We start from the raw sequence: 26,407 nt of genomic DNA, 5'->3' as shown, positions 1-26,407 counted from the left end.
CTCGAGGAGATGAGAACAGATGAGGATCTGTGAGCGTGCTGGGGAGGCCGGGCGGGCGGTTACCGAGGGATAGAGGCGTGAAGATCAACACGGAGGAAGGAGGGCTAACACTGGGGGGAGGGAGGCTGGAGGAGAGGAAGAAGGTAGATATCAAGGTAGGTAGGAAGGTGAATACCCCTGGGGAGGGGGCGGGGCGGAGGTAAAGGTGGGTGGGGACGGAGGATATGAGAGGAAGAAGAGGGGAGATAAAGAGAGGGAGGGAGATGAAGGCCTTTAGAGGAGCAGGAAGGCGAGGAGGTCGAGAGGGGACGGGCGCGGGGAGGAGGGCGGTGGATGATGGGGCGATGTTAGGTGGGCACGGAGAGAAAAAAAACCCGAGGGGGAGTGGATGGGAAGGGGCGGCCTTAGCCGGCGGCTCACACACAAAAGAGAAAAAGAAAGGCGACGTGGATGGGGGGGCGTGAGGGAGAGAGGGGAGTTAGTGAGAGGCTCGGAGAGAGTAGGTGTGCAGAGGTGGGGGAGGCCATAAGGAGGAGGAGGGAGAGATTGAGATACAGAGGCCTTCGGGAGATTGAAAGGGAAGACAGAATAACAGGAAGGAAAAAAAAGGTGGGACGGACCACACCAAAGAACCGACGGTAGTACGATGGAACTTGTATAATATTCAAAGCGTATATGGCGGGATCAAAAAAAAAAAGAACCGAATTATTCAGCGACAGTAATCGGCTTCGGATTAAAAAGCAGGGGACACGGCAAAATTCTCACACCATTCACAGAAACCGCAACCCAAGGAAATACACGATTCAAAAAGATGATCGGCATGAACATCAGGGGCATTAACATCGAAAAAAAAAGAAATTAGTAGCGTTGCCGAAGGGCACATGGACGCCACATTAATTGCCCGCTGAATTTTTATGCTGGAAAAATTACGCTCGTCACTCAGCAAGAAACTAGGAAAACTATTTTTATCGATAGGATGGCTGATTGGAAGGAAAATAATGGAATAAGAGGTAAATAAATCCTTCGTTTGATAGATATGCATCAAAGTTCACTGTTGGAAATGCGAACATTGAAAAGACTCCAATAAAATCACAGCAAGCTGAAATTGCATACATCAATCTGTCCCTAATTATAATACACGGAAGAGAAAAAGGCCCGCACTGATAGTTCTACAATTTTATTGATAAATTTTTGGTTGTAGACTACAAACACACACATCATCGACCTTTCCAGAGTAAGTGCAATGACCTAAAATCCGCACACGAAGTAATAGAGACCAGAGCCCCACAGCTAACTGTCTATGTATATATTTCCAACAATCTCACGATGGGTAGGAGAGTAAAAAGAGTTTCATGACTATATAATTAATTAGTAATCCCAAAGGTTTAATGGGAAAATGTGTTCTACGCGAAACCATCAAACCTAAACGCTAAACTACATTGGACGACGGAGAGAGTGCGACAGCGCGGAAAAGTGGTCACAGGGAACAAAAGGGTAGGAGCGTGCCCCTCCCACAAAGAAGAGGGTCAAAGAGAAAATGGGCGGGATGTGAAGGAAAGAAAAACGTGCAAGAGAATGAAGGGCAGTGGAGCGTAAGGGGGTATTTAGAAGAATGCAAAGAGAATTGAAATGAAAATGAAAAAATCGAGGAAAAAAGAAAGTTCGTAGAGGCTATTATGTAACTCATAAAACTAAATATGTGCATGCCTCCAAGTTCTTTCAATTTCTGTACAAACTTATTTGTTTTTTCGTTTGGTATAGTTTCACGCACGAATGAAAAAGTTATAAAAATGAAAAAAGAAAAAATATATACATTGATTTATATAAGTGCCTTTGCGTGTATGTGTGCTCGTATTTGAGGATGAAAAAAATCACTGACGCGAAAATATGTTACATATATGTTCATAAAAATGGGGGCAACCACGCACATTATACATGTTGCGGCAACATAACTTCCTTTTTTGAAATGCGCGCCAATTAGGCTGTAGAGGTTGTAGCTGTAGAGATTCCCTTCAATCACTTGACGTCGTTTATTTTTTCCTTGTTGTACTGCATGTATGTGTTACTGTACGTGTGTATACATATAGACATTGGATATCTCCTCAGTTCCTTCTCTCCCTTAAGCAAGGTGTTGTCGCCACCGAAAATTCGAAATGCGTGAGTTTCTTTTTTGTGTTTTTATTTTTGTCCGCTAGTGCTATCTTGGCCTACATTATTATTCACATCTGGGAGACTTTTACATAAGTTATATATATATATATATATATATATATATATATATATATATATATATATATATATATATAATATATTTATATGCGTAAACACACGCACATACATATGTTATAGATATGTAAATACATACATATTATTATTTGTTACGCTACCGTTTAAGATCGCTAAATCTCTCAGCTTTGTCAAAGAAGCCAACCTGACACCCATACTGCATTACAATGATCTTCAATATGTATATATATATAATGTATATATATACATAATATATATATATACATAATATATATATATATATAATGTATATTTATTATGTATATATATATATATATATATATATATATATATATATAATACACACACACATACACACAGTAAAACAAGCGAAAAAAGAAACGACGCCAAGAGATTGAAGGGAATAAAGTGCACGAGAGAGTTGGTGTGGGCGGGGATAGACAGAGAGATCCCCTTGGGTGTTCGAGTGGGGAAGGTTTGGAGAGGAGAGGAGTGGGCGGACAGACATGACGGTGGCCAGGGGGAGAGGGAGGGAGAAAGAAGAAACTGGAGTGGAGGCGAGATAGTGAGAGAGAGAGAGAAGGGTAAAGAGCACTTGAGAGAACTGGGGAGAAGTGTGAGATAGTGGGGAGGTCGGGAAGGGAGGAGTGGTCAAGAGGATGAAGCGAGAATGAACGGGAGAAGAGGGGGGTAGCATTAAAAAGGACGCCAAGAGTAGCACAGGCAGCGATAGCGCAGAGGATGACCGATATCGGAACCCGAATCGATTCAAACAAATCGAAAAGTGCCGACTAAGTCGACGGGACCGAAATCCGCCGGGAAGGCCCCTTGTGGGTCCCAGTCGGGCGGTTGTAAGCGATGTGGGGAATCAGGACGGTGGGCACCTCAAAAAGGAATTAAAATTACGAGAGCAAGGAGTTGCGCTGCCTGGGGAACATATTTCATTTTTATAACTTTGAATTCTGTTTAAAAAAATTATAATCACATAGAGGAATGAGTAGTACCACCATTGTCCAATTTACTTCTTTTTGTTCCTTTATTTTTCAGGATTTCTTAGGTCATAGCCGGTGGAGTAGTGTCCATCAATGTATTAGCATGGTCTACCTATTTTGGATTCACGACGGTCACTCCAAAACAAAGATGTTAAAATAACGTTTTTCGGCACGACTTGGTGAATTATTGAATAATACAAGATGAACCTTTTTCAAGTCCCACAAACATAATGCATTTATACTTCACAACCGATATTGTCACTAAAAATTAAAAAAATAATTTAATTCATAAAAACGCGTCACTGCGATGCACATGTATTCGCCTGCAGGTTTGCCTATAGCGTAGGTCCTACACAAAAGGTTGCCCACGGCAAACACATCTTCCTAGATTCAGATACGACGCGGAAACTAGTGTCATCCCTTCGTTTTTGCATTAAACGAAAACCAAGAAACACTATACTACAGTGTAGAATACTGGCATAGGATAAACAGTGAATGCAAGGCATTTCGTTCAACCCGAGGGAGGGGGACATAGCCCTCAATGTCATATAGGGTCAGCGTAAACTCAATAATTCGCGTGTATTAAAAAACTTACACCATAGACCTTTCCCAGCTGACTCATAATGAAGATTGTTATGTGAAAATGGACAAATTTACCCCATAAAAAGAATTCCGGGAGAGGATACGATAATTCCAAAGTAAATGGACAGACAAAAGACACGAGTAAAGCGATCCAAAAACTGGATTCAGGGTCGGATACCCCTCCTCCGCGCAGGGGGCGGTTAGGAAACGGAACAAATTAGGGAAAAAAGGGAGGAAATTAGAGATAAAGAGGGCCTGGGCGGGAAGAACGCAATGAATTGAGGAAGAGGGAAGGTAGGTGACGGGCGAGAATTGAAAGAAAACAGAAATAATGAGACGGCGATGCGGGAGGAAGATGGCCGAGGAGAGGCGTGTGTGTGCCAGAGAGAGAGAGAGAACAGGGTGGAGTTTTTTCTTGGAACGAAAGTGGCCGGGGGATGAAAAGATAAAAAAAATAGCTCTTGAGGGAAAGAGAGGAGGAGGGAGGGTGAGAGGAGAGGTTGGTCCGCCTGAAAAGATCTTTCAATGAGGTCACACCTTTCCCCCTCCTAACCGCCGCCACGATCGAACTCTTAAAATAACACTCATTCAACCCCTCAACGGAACCTACACACCCCGTTTCCAACCAGTGCCCTCCCCCCCCCCCTTAAGAACTCCTCCAAGCCCCCCATTTCATTCTCATATCTTCCGCACCCCACATCCGCAATCGGGTGCATCTTTCCTCACCCCTCGGTTTTATCACACCCCAACCCCTGCGTATACACCGACACCCAACCTCTCTCTCTGCACCTCCACGTTGCAGAAATCCACTTCCTGTTCTTCGCGCACCACTCCAGATCCTCGCAGCCTAAGCAAAGAACCAGCGACTCCTTTGAGATGGGCTATAACCGGGCACTGGTTTTCCCAGCAGAGCAAAAGACTCGGGGAAATAGCAATTAAATACGTAAAAAAGAAACGCGGTGCAACTCACTCATATGCTCTTTTTTAAATTATTAACACGAATGTAAGAACAATAAAAAATACTTGGCCACGCGTCGAACATTTCCTTATGAACAACATACTTTTTTCACTCATTGAAAGTCATTGCGAAAGCGCAAATAGTACGACCGACTTGATGTCCAAATGCAGAGTAGTTTTTCTAACACGTCGTCTATCAGAGCCGCAGTTATGCTGTAAACAAATGCTCTGGCGATATTTGAAGAGAGGTTTATTAGTCGAAAGGACTATATTAATGTTTATAGCGTACCATTACAATACCTGTATTCCTGCGAGCCTCACACACTAATCACAATCCTAAAAAAATAGCTTTGGAGTGGGTACGGACAAATCTCGAGTTCATGCAATCAAAAAGGTGTTTTCTAGGCTTAAAAAAGGATATTAAATGTCACCGCGGAAATGGAAAACTGGAGAACCCTTGGACGGAGAGCTGCGGCAACTTTTATTAGAAAAACTGTACTAACATATCTCCAAGTATTTACTACTGACAAAAATGAGTACGAAAAAATATTTTCAATTGATACCGTGGGGAATATAACTCCACAAGTATTTCCTCAGTGCCAAAAGCATAATAGGAGCATTGGCGAACAATATATGGCGAAAAAACTCAATAATTCTAGTGATGAAATTACGCACACGCATCCCCATAGTAAACATTTCACAAACTGGGAAATAATAGTATTACTTCTGATGAAATGAATGACCCCCATAGCGAGAGGGCTCAGACGAGAGAACAAATTACCGCATGCACCCGCTAACCCACTCCACATGATTTCTCCCCCACTCCCCCCTCTCAAACACACACACACTCTCTCTCCTCATCCAACCTCTTCATTTGAGCCCCAATCCGCCCTCAGAGCCCTCACACTCGACGCCTCTTTCTTCAACAACGGTCCCACTCGTCAAACACACGCCCTCCCCGCACCCAGCCTCACCAATCCACGCCGCTCCGACCTCATTGAGCGCGAACGATTGAGCGTGCAAGCGATGGGACGACGCTCAAAACGCCAAACGCATCGCTTCACCAACCCCCCGCGGCCCCCTCCCCATGAGCGATTTTCGAGAGACGTGGGAGGAGGACGCGAGGCGCTAAAATAATCCGACCAATTGAAAACTTACGGATTACTCCTAATGACCCTAATTGAAAGGGAGCTCGGTTCTCAAGGAGCACGACCGACTAACAACCCCCCTCCCCCCAACCAACCCTCAAAACCCCACGCGCCGCCCGGGACTCACCCGCTTCGGTGCGCGACCCACAGTAATTAACAATCGCCTCAAGCAGACGGCATGTATCTACAGTGACCATCACCACCCCCTTGCCGCTAATTCCACCCACCCGAAGCGAACCCTCCTCTCCCAAACCCCACTCCGCGATCGACGGAATCGATCAATAAATGAAACTCAACACCGCACGCGTACAAGGCGATCGCTCCCACGAATTCTTTCACGAGAAAGCGCCCGGATCAAATTAAGCTCGAGAAACGATGTCAAAACGTGCCTTACATTTTTTTAGAAGGCAAAGCATGGATTGGGTGCAGACGCTTCAACCAATTTTCGCCAACGCGATATCTGGATGCTAATTTCGACGACGGAATGGGTGGAACATTCCGAGGATCGTGATTCGAGAAACTAATTGCTTAACTGTAGGATAATTACATATCCCCGATGAGGATCTCCCGGAGGAGGAAACGAAAGGATCAAAGTATTTTGGTAAAACAGCAAAAATTTTACCCGGAGATCATCGGTGCGCATCGAATCGACCCGTAGCAAATGGAACATTAGTCGTGGGCTATAACTGCTATCATTCACTTCTGACTTGAAAAAAACGACATTCACTCGAGATGGCAAAAAAAGGGAGCGGTGGAGGGGAAAAAAATACACACACACATACTATATATATATATATATATATATATATATATATATATATATATATATATATATATATATATATATATATATATATATATATATATATATATATGTATGTATGTATGTATATATATATACATATATTTCCCACAAAAGGCTGAGAGTTCTGGCGAAGTTAAGGTGGCTCCATCTCCGTCGCGTTTTCCGCTTCCCTGCCTTCAATTTTTTCCTCGGCGAGCAGTAGAGAGATGGAGGGAGAGGGGGGAGGAGTATAAGATCGTTCCCTAAGAGCGGACTTGAAAGGAGACAACCGGAAGCAGTCATTAAGCGCGAAGAATAAGACGAAGTAAAAACGAGGTTGGAATTACGAATATGAATGGCAACTCTTTTTTTATTATTCGAGCAAGTTTTGACACGGGAGTGGCCCAATGCCCACGCCGACCACATAATGGGGAATAAAAGAAAAGGCTAACTGCACACACGCACGGGCGAACCCACACCGAACTCCCTCTTTTTAACCGACCGAAAACTCACGGAACAGAAACCCCATAACCACACACCCACGTTTTGCTTGCGATGCTTATCCTTTTATTAAGGCCAAGCCACGCAGTTACCTATCGCAAATCTCATGAATACCTTAAAATAGGATGCCAGTGGGGTCCGGTGGAGACGTCAGTGGTAGGAGACGGAGCACGACCCATGGGCGAATATCGAGAAACATTTGAATTTCTCACACTTCATTCGCATCCGTTTGACGTGGTGACTGCCCTTCAAATGGCCTAAATTTTCGAGGAATGCGGAGAGGCAGACGTGTCTACCGAAATGTTGAAAACCACTCACTATCAAGCAGAGGAAGAGCCCCGTTGTGGCATTTTGATTGGGGATCTTTATCAATGAGCACCACCCGACTTGGCCACTCTTATGGATCACATATTTTCTGCAGGCGCAGGAAATTATTCTACATGTAAGATAATTTAATGATCGGAACAAAACTAAAATACATTGAAAAATCCGAATCTATCTTACTCATACACATCATCAATATATTATGTGTATGTAATATATATATATATATATATATATATATATATATATATATATAAACCATAAACACAGTAATCAACCCGAAGGTCGGTTTAGTAGGTGATAGTAGAGATCACCCAGTACTAAGCCATATACGGCGTGTGAAAATTCACACATCAGGGTAGGGGGCCAGTTCCTTTCCCTGTGCCGGTTATGGTTTCCCAGGAAGACCTGGTACCCGAAAAATCACTTTAGCTTGGGTGGAGCTGCAGTTGCCCAGAGTGCCTTGCCCGGGAATCGAACCCGGGACCCTCCGATCAGCAGTCCAACGCTCTACCCACTGGACTACCGCGACCCATATATATATATAATATATATATATTTATATACAAACCTACCTATGAAGCAGCGTTGAAACGAAGGGCAAATGCCCAGCCAATAGGGTTTCTGGTCTGGTAGATTAGTGTGTTCATGGTATATATGTATGTATGTATAAACATAGAAATATATATATATATATATATATATATATTTATTTATATACAAACCTACCTATGAAGCAGCGTTGAAACGAAGGGCAAATGCCCAGCCAATAGGGTTTCTGGTCTGGTCTGGTAGATTAGTGTGTTCATGGTATATATGTATGTATGTATAAACATAGAAATATATATATACATTTATATATGTATATCTTCGAAACAGGACGCTCTTCGGCGACGCACAAATATATAAAAACAATGATTAAGATTTTTAAAACATAGAAACAAAAAGAAAGGACACTCACATATATAGTTTTAGTATCCTTTCATTGTGTTTCTGTGTTTTATAAATCGAAATACATATCATTTTAGAGGGGAGGATATTAGGCAAACGAGGAAAGGGAAGGAACAGGATAGGGATGTTGGACGGGATGAAGGGAGGAAGAAAGTACTCAGAGATGAAGAGGGGCCTGATGTAGAGTAGGATGCTGGATTTTGTGTTTTGTTAGGAGTCACAAAATATTTATTTTCGTAGTTGTGTCCATCCAAAAACCTACCTTAACTGGTATATTACCTAAAATAATATAAATATAATTTTATTCCCACTTTTCATTATATACCCCAGAACTTCTGTACTGGGAAAAATTAACACTTGTTTAAAACGAAGTTTTCCGCTCCAATGTATATCTGTCGGCACCACCCCAACATGAACGTCTTCTCAGGGACCCTCATTGGCGGGTTTTCCCTTTTCCTAATCCTTTAAACACCACTCCTCACCCTTTTTTCGTAACCCTGTACACCTGGTGGTTGTATACCCTGCCACACATCTTTTTGGATGATGGTGGGGCATCTACGTAGATGTTGATGCATTCATGAATACATCAAACTAAAGTCTCAAGGTTTAACGAAGCATGTCAACTGCGAGTGTTACTTAGAAAAAATCCCAGACCAAAAGCGATGCAAAGTGGTTGACGATGATCCGGGCAACTAGCGGACTAAGATACGTGCAATGTTTTCCTAGCAACTCTCCTCTTTCAAAACGAGCTCACTTATATGAATGCCACTGCTCCTGGTGCCAAAATCCTTGCCCTGCAAATAAGTTAACGATAGAAGAAAGCCAAATAAATTACGAGAGCACATGCGTCTACGGATTCGTAGTCGCATTCCTTGCCTTTTACAGACTCTTTGGGGGTAGAGTGTTTTGTGGTGCATTTTCATGTGGTAGTGATGTTTCAATTTCTTGCTTGTTGTGTCCTGGCTTCCGTGTTGTAGGATGGCTTTCGTGCTGCGCACATTTTCTTCACCATCACCTACTGTCGCATTATTCTCAAAAGCGGGTGTCTTTACGGCGAATTAATAGGAAGTCTGGTAGTCAGGGAGAAAGTGAGTCTTTAAGCAAATGTGAGAGGAAATTAAAAGTTTACTTAGCACCAACAGTGAGAACGGTTGCTCCTGGAATCCTTTTCAAGACGCAAAGCCACCACGCCAATACCTTGGTGTAAAATGAGTTTCCCTGAAGTCATTGTCTTTCGCAACCCTCATCCAAGGGGATCGAACAAAGGATGGAAGGTAAGACGCTTGGGTATTTGGAAACCCCGCTGGTACCTCATCTTTTAAGGCCCTCATTAATACCCTTGGGTTCATGGCACAGATAGTGCCAGCCCATTTCCATCACTGTGGTGAAAACCTACAGGTAGGAAAGGCATCCCCACTTATGGAATGCCCTAAAATACATCCCTTCGTCCTGAGCATGAGCACGACTTCCGCATTGACTCCAAGGCTAACCACAGCAGCGGAAAAATAAGGAAATAGCAAAACAGCTCGGATGTTGTGCATGGTCCATGATCAGGCCACTATTAGCTTTGAAGATTATTCCAGAAGTCTCGAGCGTAGTTCGAGCTTTTGGTATAAACACCAAGTGATGATATCTTCTTATTCCAGCACACATGAGGTCGCCACAGTCCAACCAACGGCTACGCGATACGAAACGTTATCTCCGGGTTAGCGAGAGCTCACGGGTTCGAATACTTAATTCAGCAAGAACTTACCACTACTGGTTTCATATAGTAAAAGGTTCGATAAAAAATGTGCGGATCACTTCTAACCTATATTCGTAATTAAGTTAATACAGTGACTCAATATCGCACTCAAAAAATAATCCGGTGCTTATGCCAAATACGAAACGCAAGCACGGAAATGCGAATTTGACCAAGACTGCCCAAGGGAAACAATTCTCGAAGCTTTCTATTCGGTCAGGAGGAAGAGAGAGAAACTACAGGTCAGTCCGCACGCCCGCGTTCCTCTTCGCGGGCGAGTCGCGCCTCCGCTGCGGGTATAAAATTTTTCCCGGCCCCCGGCAAAAGGACTTGCTTCGACTAAGGACGTTGACTAGTCAAATATGCCGTTAGGCAAAGAAATATCCATTCTTGTTCATTCCGAGTATTTTAACAATTGTGATCCAATGAATAACTTTCGATTAAATCGCCCCACCGACAGAAATTCATCTGACTAATGAGAACGTGAAAGAGGAATATGATCCAATCGAGTACCATCTCCGAATAGGAGAGAGTGAGAGGAGGAAGACCGCGATGAGGAACTTGTTGAGATACCGTCTATAAGAACCATGCGAATTTAGACGCGTTGCGGGCAGCCAAGCGAATTAATTATTGCCGCAACTTCCATATCACCCCCAGGAATTGAGTAATTTCACGTTTATCACTTTGGGGGCGGTGAAAATACAAAGAGCACATTACGAGATCATTGGGGAAAAAATCATACCGAGGAAAAATGCAAAAAAATATAAATAAAAGCCGTGAGATAATATCCTAAGGAAGCATTGCATTTTGGTAAAAAACACGCGAATCACTTCTTAGGGCGAACAAATATTTCATGTTTTTTCGATAAAATGAATTGGTCCCACCGGAGCGTGCAATGCATTTACACGACAAGGAACCGAGCCTTATAACATAGAGAGTCAGAGTTCTCATAAGAAAATTATCAAATAATCAAGATAGTTCCTAGTACTTCATACGAAACGAAGACAAGCGAAAATTATATTGAGTCTCATTCCGCTGAAATTTCCCTTTTTCACACGGGGTTAAGCCTAAATAATGATCAAGACATTGATTAATGCAAATACACCTATGTGATCTCGAGACAGTAATCCCCAATCACGATATGCGAACTAAATTCCTCGCCGAGACAACGCAAGTCAATTAGCCAAGAGCCTCATCTAAAATGTGCCTGTGGGGCGCTTACTCTTGGGGTTTCGGCGTGCCTCTTGGCCACTTCCCCACCATTTCCTCCAAGTGGATAAACATGGGCAATATCAACGTCTTCATTCTGACTCACTTCCCTTTCTCCCATCCCTCTACCTACCGACCCCAAACGGCACACCCACAGCATAATGGTGACCGATATTCTGTGCAATAACAAATATTCTGTTCATCATGCATGTTTGTAGAAAAATACCTTGGCCGCAACTCTCAATTACTCGAGGCAAAATCTTTAGGCTTGAGACGTGTACGGTGTAGGGCAGGGACATGACACTGGTGGAAAAGAAGTGAAAAAGGCAGTCCAACAAACCGTCTAAATTAGGCTAAATAGACGGTTTAGGCTTAAGGCTACAGTTTTTTCGAGAGAACAGACTAGAACAATATAATACAAACAAGAAAATGCCTGTACAGCCGCGCAAAATTAACATGATACTCGTGTGAATTTCTCTCGATATTAAACATTGATCAATGACCGCAACTTTTAATCAGATTCGGGCTAAATTCCATTCTATCATTCCACGAACATTAAAAAAGAGTGATTGGGTTAGGATTAGCAAATACCATGACCAACAAAACTTCGCACAACTCCCTTATACCCCACTCCCGGAACGACTTGCCCACTTTCGACAGGAAACCCCCATGAAATACCCAACTGAAGGACTCGGGAACCAGGAGGATCCCACGCGTCGGTGGCGAGGGGGAAGACGGGGAGGTACGATGATGCACCGTGGGTGTGGCCTGAAGTCCGGAACGTACGATGCACGGGAAGGGGGGCCAGGAGAGGCACCACACGAGATAGTTGATGAGAGAGGCGGGAAGGGGGGGGACTTGAAGGGGGGAGAAATGGACTCGGTCGGATGAGAAGGAGGGAAGTATTAGATGGCAGCTGCTCTTATATTACGCCCCAACCCACCAACAGCGCCGCCGCCACCTACCTCTCTCTCTCCCGGGCACATTACAATCCCAACCCTCAAATCCATCCCATCTCTTACCCCCCCCCCGCCCCACACCACACGCACGGCCAGCTCCCCTCCCCCTGTCCGTAACAGAAGAGCGGCGGGTAGGAAGAGGGCTTGAGATTTTTTGGGGTGGCGCTCATGTATGAGAGGGGGTAAGATGGGGCGGGAGGGAGAGAGACAAAGCCCCTGGGGTTGAAGGATGCGGGATGGGCGATGTTGGTAGGGGGGAGAGGGAATGAAAAAAAGGAAATAATAGGCCGGGAGAGGGGCGGTGGGGACCGATTCGAATGGGGAGGAGGAGTGGGTGATAAAAATCCGTGCCTTCGAGGAATAATGAAGCGGATGAGGCCGGGTCCAAATTGAAGCGACTTAGCGGAGGCAAAACGGGGGAGGGGGGAGAAAGGTAGGGGTTGGGGGTTAGAATAGGGAGGGACGGCATACATGGCAGATCGAATGCAATGGTATTGTGAGGTGGACGGGTGGGGATGGGCGTTGTATGAATGCACACGCGAGGATGAGGCGTTCCTTGAGACCCGGCTGAAAATAAAAATGCCGATGCTCCTGCCACTTCCTCTCCGCTTTGGCGGGTTCCCCTGTTCTCATTTAAATTTTGGGTCCGATATGCCCTGAGTTGTGTAAAGGGGTGTGAGTTCATATGTATCAATATGTATTTGTGCATGTGTGTGTATATATATATATATATATATATATATATATATATATATATATATATATATATATATATATATATATCCCTCTACCTTGAGAAAGATGGCTTGTACCACCGAAAATTCAAATTCGTGAGTTTCTTTTCGTTTTTGTTTCTGTATATATATATATATATACACACACATATACAATTAATATATAAGAAGTTAGCACTAGCGAAGAAAACAAAAACAGAAACAAAAACGAAAAGAAACTCACAAATTCGAATTTTCGGTGGTACAAGCCATCTTTCTCCAGGTAGAGGGATATATATATATATATATATATATATATATATATATATATATATATATATATATATATATATATAACATATATATATATATATATACACACACACACATTATGCGAATGAATACGTGTTCACCACTTGGCACATACATACACACACACATATATATATATACAGGTATATATATATACACACACACGCATAAGCTTTGGTGATTCTTACGCTACCGATAGACAACTTGATATGTAAAAATTAGTGTGTCCCACATATTTTTTTGGACCGAGTTATTTTCGCTTATCCAAACACTCGTGTTTTCGCTACTCGACGTTTCCTCCAAGAGCGCACGCGTGCGTATAAACATCCTTGGTGATAGGGGAAAGGGAATGGCGGCATATCGCTTTGGCCCTTATGAGGAAGGGTGGCCACCAGCCACCTCAATGGAACTGACATGAACGGGCTTAACCTGCTTCGACACGTGCCCTCAAAGTATATTCGAGTAATATTTATCCCAGTCGCACTGAAAGAAGAACCCCAGGAACAAACAATCAATCCCCTTGACCGATCGTTCCACCGCAGCTGGAAAAAAATGCAACGTAGCCGTGGTAGCAAAGCTAAACACGCAACCACAATCCTGCGAGCTGCATAAAATACCCAAGAAGTAATTGGCAGGATAACTATGTAATTTAATCAGTACCTTTTATGTGGTCATCGATGTAATAGGTTTGACTTCCTGTCAGACTGGAATCGAGGGCGAATTTCTTAGTAAGGTACATCTTTTATCAGGATTTAACAACAACGTTTGCTAAATTAAGATGACGGCACAGCGTGCCAATCATTTATGTCGTATCATCTAATCGGTGAATGTTTTGTAGTTTCACTTTTTACCCTGGGATTTACCCGGGTTTAAGCTCGATGATGTTTTTCTTACGGTTTCCAAGCGGCCATAACTGCAGTCAAGACAGGAGAAATTGCCAGTTTACAAAACAGATATCAAGTTTTTGTTCCTTATCAAAGACCCTTGTGAGATCGCTGTTCCCTTCCTATCACCGACACTGCCGACCACAGCAAACTTGCTCCACAATTGGACGCTAAAGACCAAATCATAACACAGGATAAAACGAAAACTTCGGCTCAGCAGAAGATTAAATCGTCTAACAAAGAGGAGCGGAGCGATATGCTATCTAATAATAACACCTTGTGTGACTCAACGCGCTACCCGGTGCTACCAATTAAACCTTTGATCCACCCACACCCCAACGGGAAACATTTAGATGAATAACTTGGGTGCCTCAGCAAAATGATAAAGACACCCACAAAATTTCTCCTTCTGATAAGAGAAGACGCATACGCCAGATTAAGCACTGAATAGTATCAACTTCCATTGCTCTGCAAATTAACTATCTCAGTGTAATCTCTCTGAACCTTTGTATGACGAATTCTTAACCTCACGCAAGTTGGCAAGAGGTTCTTTATTGACTTGAATCTCATGCCCAACCATTCTATCATTCCCTCCCCTCATAAGAGCATAATCTTACTTTCTAGCGCTACACGAATTGCCTAGGTATGGTGGTCTATCGTACAAGTGACTGGGGTTTATTTTTATTCCCTCATTTTGAAGTACCGAAGAACCTTTCTAGAGGATAAAATTAATACTTGTTTAAAACTTACCCTTCCCGCTGCCGTACTTGTGGGTTAGCACCTCCTTGCGCGTATTTTCAGGGATTATGAGTGGGTCCTTATTCGCCGTTCCTCTCCCTTGTCCTTTACCCTATCCACCTAGTCCTTGCACCCTCTGCCACACACCTTTATAGTGAATCGCGGGGTAATGATGTAGATCAAAACATAGAAATGTATCGGATAGTAAACTGTCGTCTTCTCCATTATTTTATACACTGGTACCATGTCCCAGGTAAAACATTAACGTATAAGGGCTCAGACTACGAGTGCAGGTACTAGAAAGATGATACCAAATGAATGGCTACCCTAATCATAGTTAATTCATTCACTAATTGGCATTAGTGGGATGCAACGTAAATCAAATTAATTACCTAAATTCCTTAGTAAGAGCGCAGCAAACGAAGGAAATTATACGCGATGAAAACTCAATTCCGAAGTCGAAGAATCGCAGAAGGAACAGGCCGCGCACGGGAAGAATTCCGACGCTTGACAACCGAGTGCGTTGACTCAAATATTTCGACACGGCTGCGCCCAAACGGCAGGACCCAAAATGATAAACGCTACTCAGAAAAACAAGCCATTGGGGCCGCACGTTGGCTTTACTCTACATCCCACACGCGCCTTTCAGTGTGTGCACACTGCATCCTCACAAAACTAGGTAATTGCAAACGGAAGAGGATCACATATGCGCCTAAAATACAACCCTCCTTAAGGCAACTATTGGCTGCGGGCATCGCCACTCTTTACACAGATATCTTTGGCGCAATACGAGTCTGTAAACTATCCGTTAATCGCAAAACAAACACCAAAAGATCCTTCCGGGAACAGCCTAACCTGGGAGACGCTCGAAAGAGGGTAAACACGGAGAGGTAATCCCACATTACACAAAATGCACACATACACACGTATTTGGCGAACAACGCATTACTCCAAATGCACCGTAGGTGAAACTTTTAGACGGAAGGGACCTTCGTACGCAGAGTGGGAGGCGGGCGAAGTTAGGCTGGATCCAACAGGATGTGTCCGAGGCTTTGCAAAATCAAGCCTCGAGCAAGATAATTAAGTGTAATGTTGCAATGTAAATTTGGGTTGCGCAATACTCGCGTTTCCAGCAAACACTCAGAATGTAAAAGAATACAGAGGTAACGCGGACGCAATGCCAGTGTGTCAAGAACTTCGACGACAGCAAGTTACAACGCTTGTAGAATAAGAAGAATCTATAGTTAAAAAAATATATCTTCCATTTATACAGCAAAGCGGATAGGTAAGCACATTTGCGGGTACAGAGACGAAGGGAAAATAGAAGGATAAGTCGTACAGGAAGTTACCAATGCTAAAAAAATATTTGAAGGTGTCATCAGTGCAACAGATTTCGCATTTCCTTATGAAGAATACCGATACCCTCTTGAATTCCAAGCGGGGAGATATTCTGGCCGCCGGTACTTGGTGGGAAACCTCGGGCAGCACAGGGAAAGGAACTACCCCCAACCACAACATCCTGACCGCGCCAGTTTCACACAACATAGGGCTTAGCACTAGATACACCTGTCACAACCGACCAAGATTATTTGATCACTGGTGGCGGAAAAAAAGAGTGTGAGAACTGAGATCAATCAATAGCATTACTTAAAGACTAATGAATGGATGACACTATTTGGAAATTTAGAACGGACTTCACACAAGATAAATTCACACTGTACTATGTTGGGGCCACACACTTGCAATTCTAAAATTAAATGTGTGGTTGAGTGTCGTGAAATGGCTGGCTATTTAACCCAGGCGGGGTCTATTCCAGAGAATATAAAATTAAACTGAATGAAACAGCTGTAAAGCAAGGCTTCGAAAATATTCCAAAGTCGCTGCTAAAGCAAACAAGAACTATGGATGCACGGCATCTTTGTAAACCAAATCCGTCGTGCTTCGTTCACCATCTGGACTAGGCTGGAGAGTGTGAAGGAGTGAGAGAGAGAGATCGAGCAGGTGACAACATTCTCGTATTCATTTATTCGGGGCCGGACCATTACGCCGCCACAACTCGGCTCCACAAATGACACGTGGGGATTTGAGCGTTTCACATATTCGATGCGCCGCCGAGGCAATTGAATCGAGAGGCAGAATTAATTCCAATTGAACCGAGGTTAATTAAGAGAGAAAGCACGGGCTCATGCTAGGAAACACGCATGGTTAAGAATGGTTGTGGTTCAAGAAATCGTCCACCCGGACCGTGGATTCCGAAGATTTTAATCGAAATCTCACCACACGCTCGCGTGGTGCCCAGCGGAAAAGAATCCCACAACAGAGAGCACTTCGGATGGTCACCTGCGTGTGCTTCGACCCAGGAACGACTCATGTGGTGGAAATATGGGAAAGCTGCAAACGTGCGTCCGAATTAATTTGAAATTATAATTACACTTAAATACATCCCTCGCCCACACTCTTTTCTACCCTCATTTTGAACTCGGTTTACTTACACATGCGCTCCTAGCATTAAGTGCTCAACTACGGATCTTAATGAAATAAAATCTGGCCAGGAGCATCAAATACATGCGGAATAAGTATATTATAAAAAGGCATAACCCCAATAAAGTTCAATTTTCAAAGAATAAAATTCCCCAGCCTAACATGAAATAACTTTGGCTCCGAATACATATAGTATAGGGTATCATTTTACGATATAACGATCATGATCACAGCGCAAGTATGTACAATTCTACAGCCGCACTCTCCGCCAGTTAGTCAGGCAAAATTGAAATGATGAATTAACTCACGCATCACCAAACGCTTGATTTTCATCGAGAAATCATCCGAGGGACCTTCAGCCAATCATCCAAACTGCACGAGCAACCCCTGATCCGGTCCGTAAATATATTCACTTCCATCAACAGCCCCACGACGTGTGAATAAAAAAACCCCCGCGAACCTTACGGAGGCTCAAAGAATCGTATAAAACCGCGCTGAAACATCAAATCATATTTAAAAACAAAAGGCACCCGTGGGAGAGGGAAAAGGCAAAAAAATTATTTTCCTAACAGCGAGAGAGAAAGAGAACCGGCAGAATTGAAACAAGCAGCGGACCGGCAGACGTCATATTCTCACACCCGACACCTTCCAAGCGTTCGGCGAAACCTTCACCCGCCCACCCACTACTCAAGAAGTGCGAGAGATCTTATCTCCCCGCCCCCGTCTCCTGTTCTCAGACCTTGAGGGGAACACAAATGACGACTCTAGAGGAATTTAAGATCAAAAGAGGGGGGGAGGAGAGAAAACAGCGGAGAATAGGGCAGCAGGCGGAGAAGTCGACGCGGGGGGGGGGCGTCGCGGAGTGACGGGCGGGAGGAGAGCGGAACGGGCTGGCAGGGGGGAGGGACAATCGGTGAGGTAGAGGGACGAGGAGGGTGACCTCACAAACACCGGCACCGCCAACCACCCCTCTCCCCCCCCGCCCCACCTGGGTGACGTCATTAATTGACCGCTCGGCTCATTAAGCTCAACCGCAGACACTGAATAGCATCAGAGTGGCCTCACTCTCCCGCTCGCCAACACACTCGCGCCGCGCACATCCACTCCTCTCGGCCACCCTCCCTCCCCCCCTCCTCCTCCCCCACCAGACGCTGCACACACACACACACGCACCCTCGCGCGCTCAATTATTTGAGCCTTACCCAACCAACACCCAACTGCTCCCACACCCTCCCTCCCGCCACCCTCGAGCTCAAAAAGCCCCCCGACCCGTGGAAGACTTTGTAATGGGTGAGGGTGGGGGGAACTTCTGCGCCAATTAACACGCCGTGTAGGAAAACAGCGGGTTAATTGACGCCGCGATATTGCAAAAAGGGTGGGATGCCGGACGGATGAGGGGGGTGGATGGGGTGCGGAGGGGCACAGAGACCCCGCCCTCATGTGCGCCGGGATATAGTAGCGAGTGCGTTTTCAGGGTGGGGTGGAAGTGCTCAGGGAGAGGGGGGAGTGATGGTGGGGTGAAGGGAATCAAGCTTACGCACCGCAGAGCATCACCGGCGTGTTTGGTGGTGTTTAAAGGTGGGGCACGAAACATTTAACGCGACAGTCGAGAGGGGGATAGGGAGGCGAGGCGGGAAGGACAAAGCGTGACTCGACGCGCGGTGGGAATTTTCCCAGGACGAAAATTGGGGACCCGGCCAACCCGGAACTACATTTATGACTATGAATCGCTCGCCGATTCCTTCCGACGAGGGTGGGCAGAAAAACATCGCGGCACGAGTGGGAGAATATAACAGAGCAAGGTTTTCTAAAGAAAATATATCAAAAACACTTCCTCAACTTTGAGCGAGGTCGAAGAGAGCCATTCTAAATGCTCGGAAATCGAATATCACCACTACAGGTTAACTATTCCTCCGAGCGAGCATATACCGTAGCAATTAGCGGCAATTCCTCCCCGTGGCAATTGAAATTTTCTCCACTTAATATGAAAACCCATCTAACCCTCCCAATCAAGCGTATTTACGTAGCCACTGAGCTGTTTCATTAAGGTCCCTTCGCACACCCACAACATTAGCATCCTATAAATTACTTCATGCTATGTGGCCACCACCACGAAAATGATATGCAGGTACGCCGGTTGAGTGAACAGCATCCTTAACCATACAAACACTTCCATTCTCAGCAGACAGCTGACCCTGATCTTGCCAAACCCTGAGGAAAACGAATATTCCCCCAGTCCCTTACCACCAAAAAAAAACCGGCGAATATGTGAGGGTAGAGTCCGCTGAAATTCACTTAATTCTGTCCGATTCAGAGAGAAAAAACCGCTTCATGACCACGGAGCTAAACGCAACCGCACGAAACACTAAAAGCTTGCCTCGCGTCTCCCTCTGATGCCCTCACGGGACCACCACGAAAGAATACTCATGCACAACACTTCACGGGTATTATCATCGCGAGACATGTAGCTCCGTATTCAGCAAAAAAAAACAACACTGAATTACCGCACATACACGTCTGTTGGCGAACTGATTGATGAGCAAGCAGCAATAGCACTGAATGTCTTAGATACTCTGATGGCTAAGGTCATTTCGCGCCGTGAAATCCCATAAATCACTACATGACACCACAGAGGCAATGTCTTGGAGGATTAGAACCTTGAGTAATCCCGGATGGACAAGCATAACTCATACACAGCTCTAGATTAGTGTCGTTAGGCATTTAGCAAACACTAATCGGCTGAGGCATCAATTGAAAGTGCCCCAGGAAAGTGCCACATGCACGCACCGCAAGTACATGGCAGCGCACTTGTTTGTGATTGGGTTTCGTGATTGGTTTTAATGACGCTACTCGGCACTGGAAAAACTCACCGAGAGAACAAAACAAACACCACACTACGAAAGCTATGCCCTCATCCGGGGTTGAAACTATCGTTATGTACAGCGCGGCACAATAAGTTTAAACCACCCAGGAAGTCAATATGTGTTCTAACTTTGTGAAGTCAATGCGTGTTTAAGGGGATCAGTGCAGTACGTAACTAGTTCTCCGACATCAAACATGGAAACTTTTTATAAGGTTATTCACGGCAATATGCATGTGAGTCACAGTTCAATTCTCCGCACGATCGGTGGGATTTCAGATAACCGCAAAAACAAATTTGGGAAACTTATCTGAGAACAAGCCAACATATTCCCGAAAAAATATCACTCGCCAATTTCCGACGGATCATAAACCACTTCGCCTCGCGTAGAAGCACAGTGTAAGCCGCCCGAAAAGCTGTTAACATTAACTTTTTTTTGTAAAGTATGAGGAATTTCGATCAAAATAATTTCGAGTACGGATGCCCTAACGCATGTAAGTCAATAAGATTCTGCCATTCGCCAACGAACACGAAGCACTATTTTCGAACGAGGGGACTCCCACGTTTCCATTCTGGCAGCGGTGGCTTCCCCCATGTCCGGCTGGGCACCGGCGTTCCCCCTGGGACACAAATTGGTCCACCACCGAACTGCCGAGAGAGAAAATTCACCATAATAGACCACCAAACCGAGGATTTCCGAGTGTTACGACATGTCTCTCCCCCACCACCACCATCCCCCTCCCGGCCTTTAGATATTCACAAATGGGGAAACACGAACGCGCCCATAAACACCGAAATATCTCCACCACGAATCTTCGCGGTGTGCGCGCGCCTGTGGGGAAACGCCGTGAGCGGGGAGGGCCAATTTGCGACGGGCGAAAACTCAAGAGGTCCGCCCGGCGGGGCGGAAAAAAGAACCGTTATCGCCCAAGAAGAACATTCACGCAATCTCTTCCTTTCTTTCTTCCATCCATCCATCCATCTCCTTCCACCTCATCCATTCCTGGAGGCGGCGGCCGCATGTCAAAAAGGAATCGGGGAGGGGATAAAAGGGACTCCTAGGGACCACAACACGCGAATGAGATCCTCGGGAAGATTATGGAAACGAGCAATTTCCCAAGATCCGAACATGTCAATTTGGCATTCGAACTTGAAACGATCTGGGGGGATTGGGCGTAAAAATATCAATGCCCGAAAACGTAAGGGGTAGGGGATGGGGGATGTGTGGGGGGGGGGAGAGGGGGGGGGAAATCCCGGTCATTTTATCTCGGAAAATTCGCCAAATATAATATACCCCATGGTTGGGGAAACGCGATTCTCCCTCTTCTCCGACCGGCTCACGAATCCACGACCACTTCGAGAGATTTTTGCGCCGCGGCGAAGCCAATTTTCGCCACAAAGGTTAACGTAGGCGATAAGGGATCAAAAGAATTTTTTTTCCACTAATTCACCAATGGTCCGAGTGAGGTGAAGTGCATATTACACCCTAATCTTTCCTCCGCATCTTGACTCACACAAGACTGTTCACGCAAAAATAAAATTCTTGACCGAACATTACACATAAATTTTAAGTAATTAAAAGGAAGTCGAGAAAGGTTTGCTTGAACGCTAAATTTGCGAGGATGTCCGATAAACATTAATGCACTAATTCCGAAAACCAGACCAGAAGTGGCCTTGTCCCATAAATTGCCCTTTTATCAGTATCAGACTTCGAGTAGGTACTCAGGTATGCAGGTAATCAAGGACTACCTGGAGAAGGTTTTTCGTGCTATTGATTTTCTGGCATTAACTAAGCACGAAAACAAAGAAATATCATTAATACTCAGTTTTACAATGAGAAAGAATACAAAATAGCATTTCTAGGGCAATTTACACTTCAAACCTCCTTGCTCTTGCAAGCATGGCTTTCACAATCTACGCACCAACCGGTTTTTCGACCATAAATTCACAACATGCGTAGGCACTTGAGTTGTGGCACTCGATTTAACACTCCTATGAAATATTTGGATCTCATCAAAGTTCTCGACATGGGGAAAATACTGGACTAGACTGGGCAGAACGTCAAAAAACATTATTGGCTCCAGACATGCATGCCTTTGGTTGAATAATTTGTAGAACGCATGCTCGAAAAGGAAAAGAAATAACAATAGGAATACCTAGTTTTCCGTTTGGATATGGGGATGTGTAAAACCGGTATATTCATTGTAAGTTGGAACCAGCAACCGGATCTGTAGAAAAATTTACCACACTGAACTGCCTCAGAGGGAACTGAACAAATAATTTTTTGGTGAGTTTTCCACAGCAAAAATATTTAATTCTGGATACGTTATGAATAAGATAATTTGAGGAAATGCCTTACTATTAATATTCGATATGCACGTTTATCAAACACAATTAGCCATTAATGGGGCACTATCATAGCTACATTATTATGTCACTTCAGAGGAATGTAGCTTCTGTAACTAGGCAACGTTACATAGATTATTTCTGCCGGTGACGATTATTTGAGATAGGAAATTTAGCCACCACAACAAGAAAGCAACAGTTTATAAGGAAGAAAATAGGACAAGCCAAGGAAATTCTAACATGTTACCTAACTTAGTAATACAATCGGAAAGCCGGATTGGTACAGTAGTTTTCACTATCAAATACTAATATCGGAAAGCCTATTTAAAGGTACTCGGTCGCTATTCTGTTGGGAACAACTTCTCGTTTCAGAAATCTCCAGTTATCCACAGCGAGGAGGCCATCGTCTGTTTTTGTCGATGTTCATAGCGCGTTTTGAAAACGGTTTCTCGCTAACCGGTCAGGATTCGCACAATTCGCACACTGGAAGAATTTAAAATATCACACTTACGGGATGCCTAGCCGCCGCGGCCGCAGCTGCCGCCGCTGCGTTCATTCCAGTTGGGTACATCTTATGTCAGCAGCGCATTCTACCGACACAGCTTCCGCCCGGTTGTCCCCGCCGCCACTCCGAAGCTCCTTCAGATCCGATGCCAAGAGACGATCCCTCGGAAGAAGCGTCTGTTCCCCCACTGCTATTCCGCCGCCGCCTCCGCCGACGCCTCCCGACGCTACCCGGATTAGCCCGGCCTCCCGCTCCGCCACTACTACCGGCTTCCCCCGCCGCAGGTGCCGGTGGATTTTCCGCGCCGGTCGCGACGTTCGACGGCTGTTCAGGATGTTCTGCCCCGCCGGTCAACCAATGTAGCCTCTGCCACCACCACCTCCTCCAAGCGCTCTGTGGATCTTCCTCCAGCTCAGTAGCGGCCGGATAAACCTATAGTGGCAATGGGACTAATTTTTGGGTTGAAAGATAGACGATAAATCTACTACCGAATGTCGGTTGGCGAGATCTTCACTTCGCCCGAGCACGAGAAAACAACCAAGGGATATTTTTGGTCGCCGCAATCGCAAAAGCTGTACAACCAGTTAATTCAACTGCCGTTGTACGCTAACAAATCACCTGGAAGTTAGATATATCCTAGGGCAACAACGGTATCGCCTTAATGAACGAGGAATCCGAAGCACAAAATCAACACCACATTTGCACGTTAGCACCGCAAATATCCTCAAAAGAGACGGGGGACACTTTTCGTCGACGCGAGCTGAGTATAGAGGGGAAAATGTACGAGCGGATGTCACCAGATCGTACTCAAAACAGGAACGAACACTCGGGCCAACTTCACTTCACCACGCGCCTCTCCTCCTATTACTCGGGATTATTCTCCTTTCCTTTGACGTGTCACTACCTTTCCCCTCCTTGCAAAACCGGAAGCATACGGTCGGAGAACTTCACCAGTTGCGGTCATGCACAATGATACCATGCAAGTCGGTCTGCTTCGCAATAACTTTTTTTTAAGGTAGCCGTAATAAAGTTAAGACTACTTCGACGTGAGAAAAACATATAAAAGGGGAAAATTTCTTATATTTTGTGATGGTTTTGCTGAAAGAAATTGATCAACTTCAACGAGAAAAAAAATAATAGTGAGTTTCCTCGAGCGCTAACATAAATCCTCTCGAACCTTTCAACAAAGAAACTCCGATCGTATCTTCGGGATCTCAAATCACTTCTTTCGTCGTAACCTCTTCTGTATGGAAGATGCACATGCACTTTTCACTTCTTCGGATTGTTCGGGGTGCCGTCCGAGAAGTCAGTTTCACCGGACTTAAGGGGGGGAAAAAAAGAACAGGGACACTACTTCGAAAGTAACGAAGGTGTCCTCTCGCACGATTGCTTCCCCAGCAATGGATTTTGGTTCGGAAGGAAAACAACACTTCGTCCTGGGACAGACAGATGGGACGGTCAAAACTTTCCGCCGCAGATGAGATAGTAAGCCGGGGAAAAAAAGACCGGACCGCAGAACCGAAGACGCCACAGAAAAGGAACGCTTCCTGCTGGGCCTCCTTTTTTTTCTCACGAGTCCGTCCGTTTTAACCGAATCACTCCGGGAGGGCGGTAAGCGTGCAATAGGGCAACGAAACAATTACTCCAAGCAGGGGCAAAGACAGGAGGAAACTTTCACGTCCTCACTCCCTATTTTCTCTCACTCTCTACCACCTCACTACCACCTTCCGAAAGCTCTTGTACCGTTTCCCCGAGGGCAGAATAGTAAGGAGTGCGTTCGGGAGTACTCGGAGAACAACCAAGAGGACGCCGTAGAAACCAACGGCGATGCACACAGAGAAGTATAACTCCAAGAACTATGTCCGAGGTCGGAATGAGATGATTTTTCGCTCGGGGCTCGTGGGGAAAATGGAAAATCCTTTTGAAATGGCACAAGGTTGGGACTAAGGAATGTATAAAATATCCACGCCGGCGAAACGAAAGGTACTCAAACACGGAAAACTTTTTTTTTTCTCTTTCCAACTGGGCTGTTATATTCCAAAGATGCACGGGTTATAAAATGTGCAACCGCGTTGACCACCCAAAAACAACAAACACACGAATATATATATGTTCACGGTCTCGGCGACGAGGCTTTCTCCTTCCTCCCCTTATATGGGCTATGCGAAGACCACGAGTATACCAAATCGAAGGACGTAACGAGAGCACGTCCTACCACCTCGCCGCTCGTTCAGCCACTGAAGGGAGGGGAAGTGGCGGCGAAGGAGGGGAGGGCGAGGGGAGCGGAGAACACGGGAAGAGGGGAAAGAGTGAGAGAGAGGGAGGGAGGGAGACACAGCGCCTGAACACTTCCCTTAACCCGTCTTCCCCCAACCCCCACCGCCATGTGCCCAAACCTCCCCTTCCTCGTACTTCCCCCTCTCGCCCCACCCCTCCCGCTATATCGTCTCAAACTCCCCACCCCCAGTTCCCGTTTCCAACCTTTACAATCCCCACACTCCACACCCCTCCTGGCCCCCCCACCAACCCCTTCCCCAAGGGTTCCCGCTCTTACGAGCCGTGGCGGTGCATTGTGCTTCGCTCGCTTCCCCCATCATCCTCCCTCATCCCCCACACAACCCCCCCTCCCGACTTCCCACCACCATTTTCAGTGCCGCCAACCTCACCCTCCCCATGTAGAGAGAGAGAGAGAGGAAAAAAATGGGATATAAAAAAAGAAAAACTTTTCCTCTTCCTTTTTCCCCCCTTCTTTTCCCTATAACCTCCTCCTCCGCCCCACTCTCCAGACTCGCCTTCCTCTCACGTACCATCTAACTCCCCCCCCGTTCCCCCCCTTCCTTCCGCCCCTCTCCCTTTAACACACACACTCTCTTTCTATGCTATGCGCCCCTTCAAAAAAGCTTCCAATCCCTTTTTCACCTCTCCCTCTCTTTCCTGCTTCCCTCTCTCACTCACCAGCACCCCAACACCCTTCTATAAACCCTCCACCTCCTTCCTCTCGACAGTTAGTTCCCTGTGGCCGCAGGAAAGTGGCGGGAAGGGATGGGGCGCGTGGAGAGGAGTCGGGGGGGGAGGGGGCGGTTGGAGGAGAGAGGTGGAATGGCGTGTGTGGGGTGGGGTCTCCTAAATGGCGTGGGGTAAGGGTAGGAAGTGAGGGCTTTTGGGGTGGGGGA

General features: G+C 45.4%; 1 protein-coding gene across 2 annotated transcripts in view; it reads right to left on the bottom strand.

Annotated features, from left to right (window-relative positions):
* Nucleotides 1-25,453, bottom strand: part of LOC139694955 (transducin-like enhancer protein 4) — a 485,346-nt gene extending 459,893 nt beyond the window's left edge. For both annotated transcript variants that reach the window (XM_071593486.1, XM_071593487.1), the window contains exon 1: nt 23,241-25,453. In XM_071593486.1, coding sequence (XP_071449587.1) covers nt 23,241-23,300 — 60 coding nt within the window. In that variant the 5' untranslated portion in view covers nt 23,301-25,453. The remainder of the gene's footprint in view (nt 1-23,240) is intronic.
* Nucleotides 25,454-26,407: the final 954 nt, after the last annotated feature.

This window comes from Hetaerina americana, unplaced genomic scaffold, assembly GCF_022747635.1.
Source record: "Hetaerina americana unplaced genomic scaffold, ioHetAmer1.1.p SCAF_6, whole genome shotgun sequence".
Classification (NCBI taxonomy): domain Eukaryota; kingdom Metazoa; phylum Arthropoda; class Insecta; order Odonata; family Calopterygidae; genus Hetaerina; species Hetaerina americana.
The sequence above is the reverse complement of the archived record's forward strand: the minus strand, read 5'-3'. Positions and strand labels throughout refer to the sequence as shown.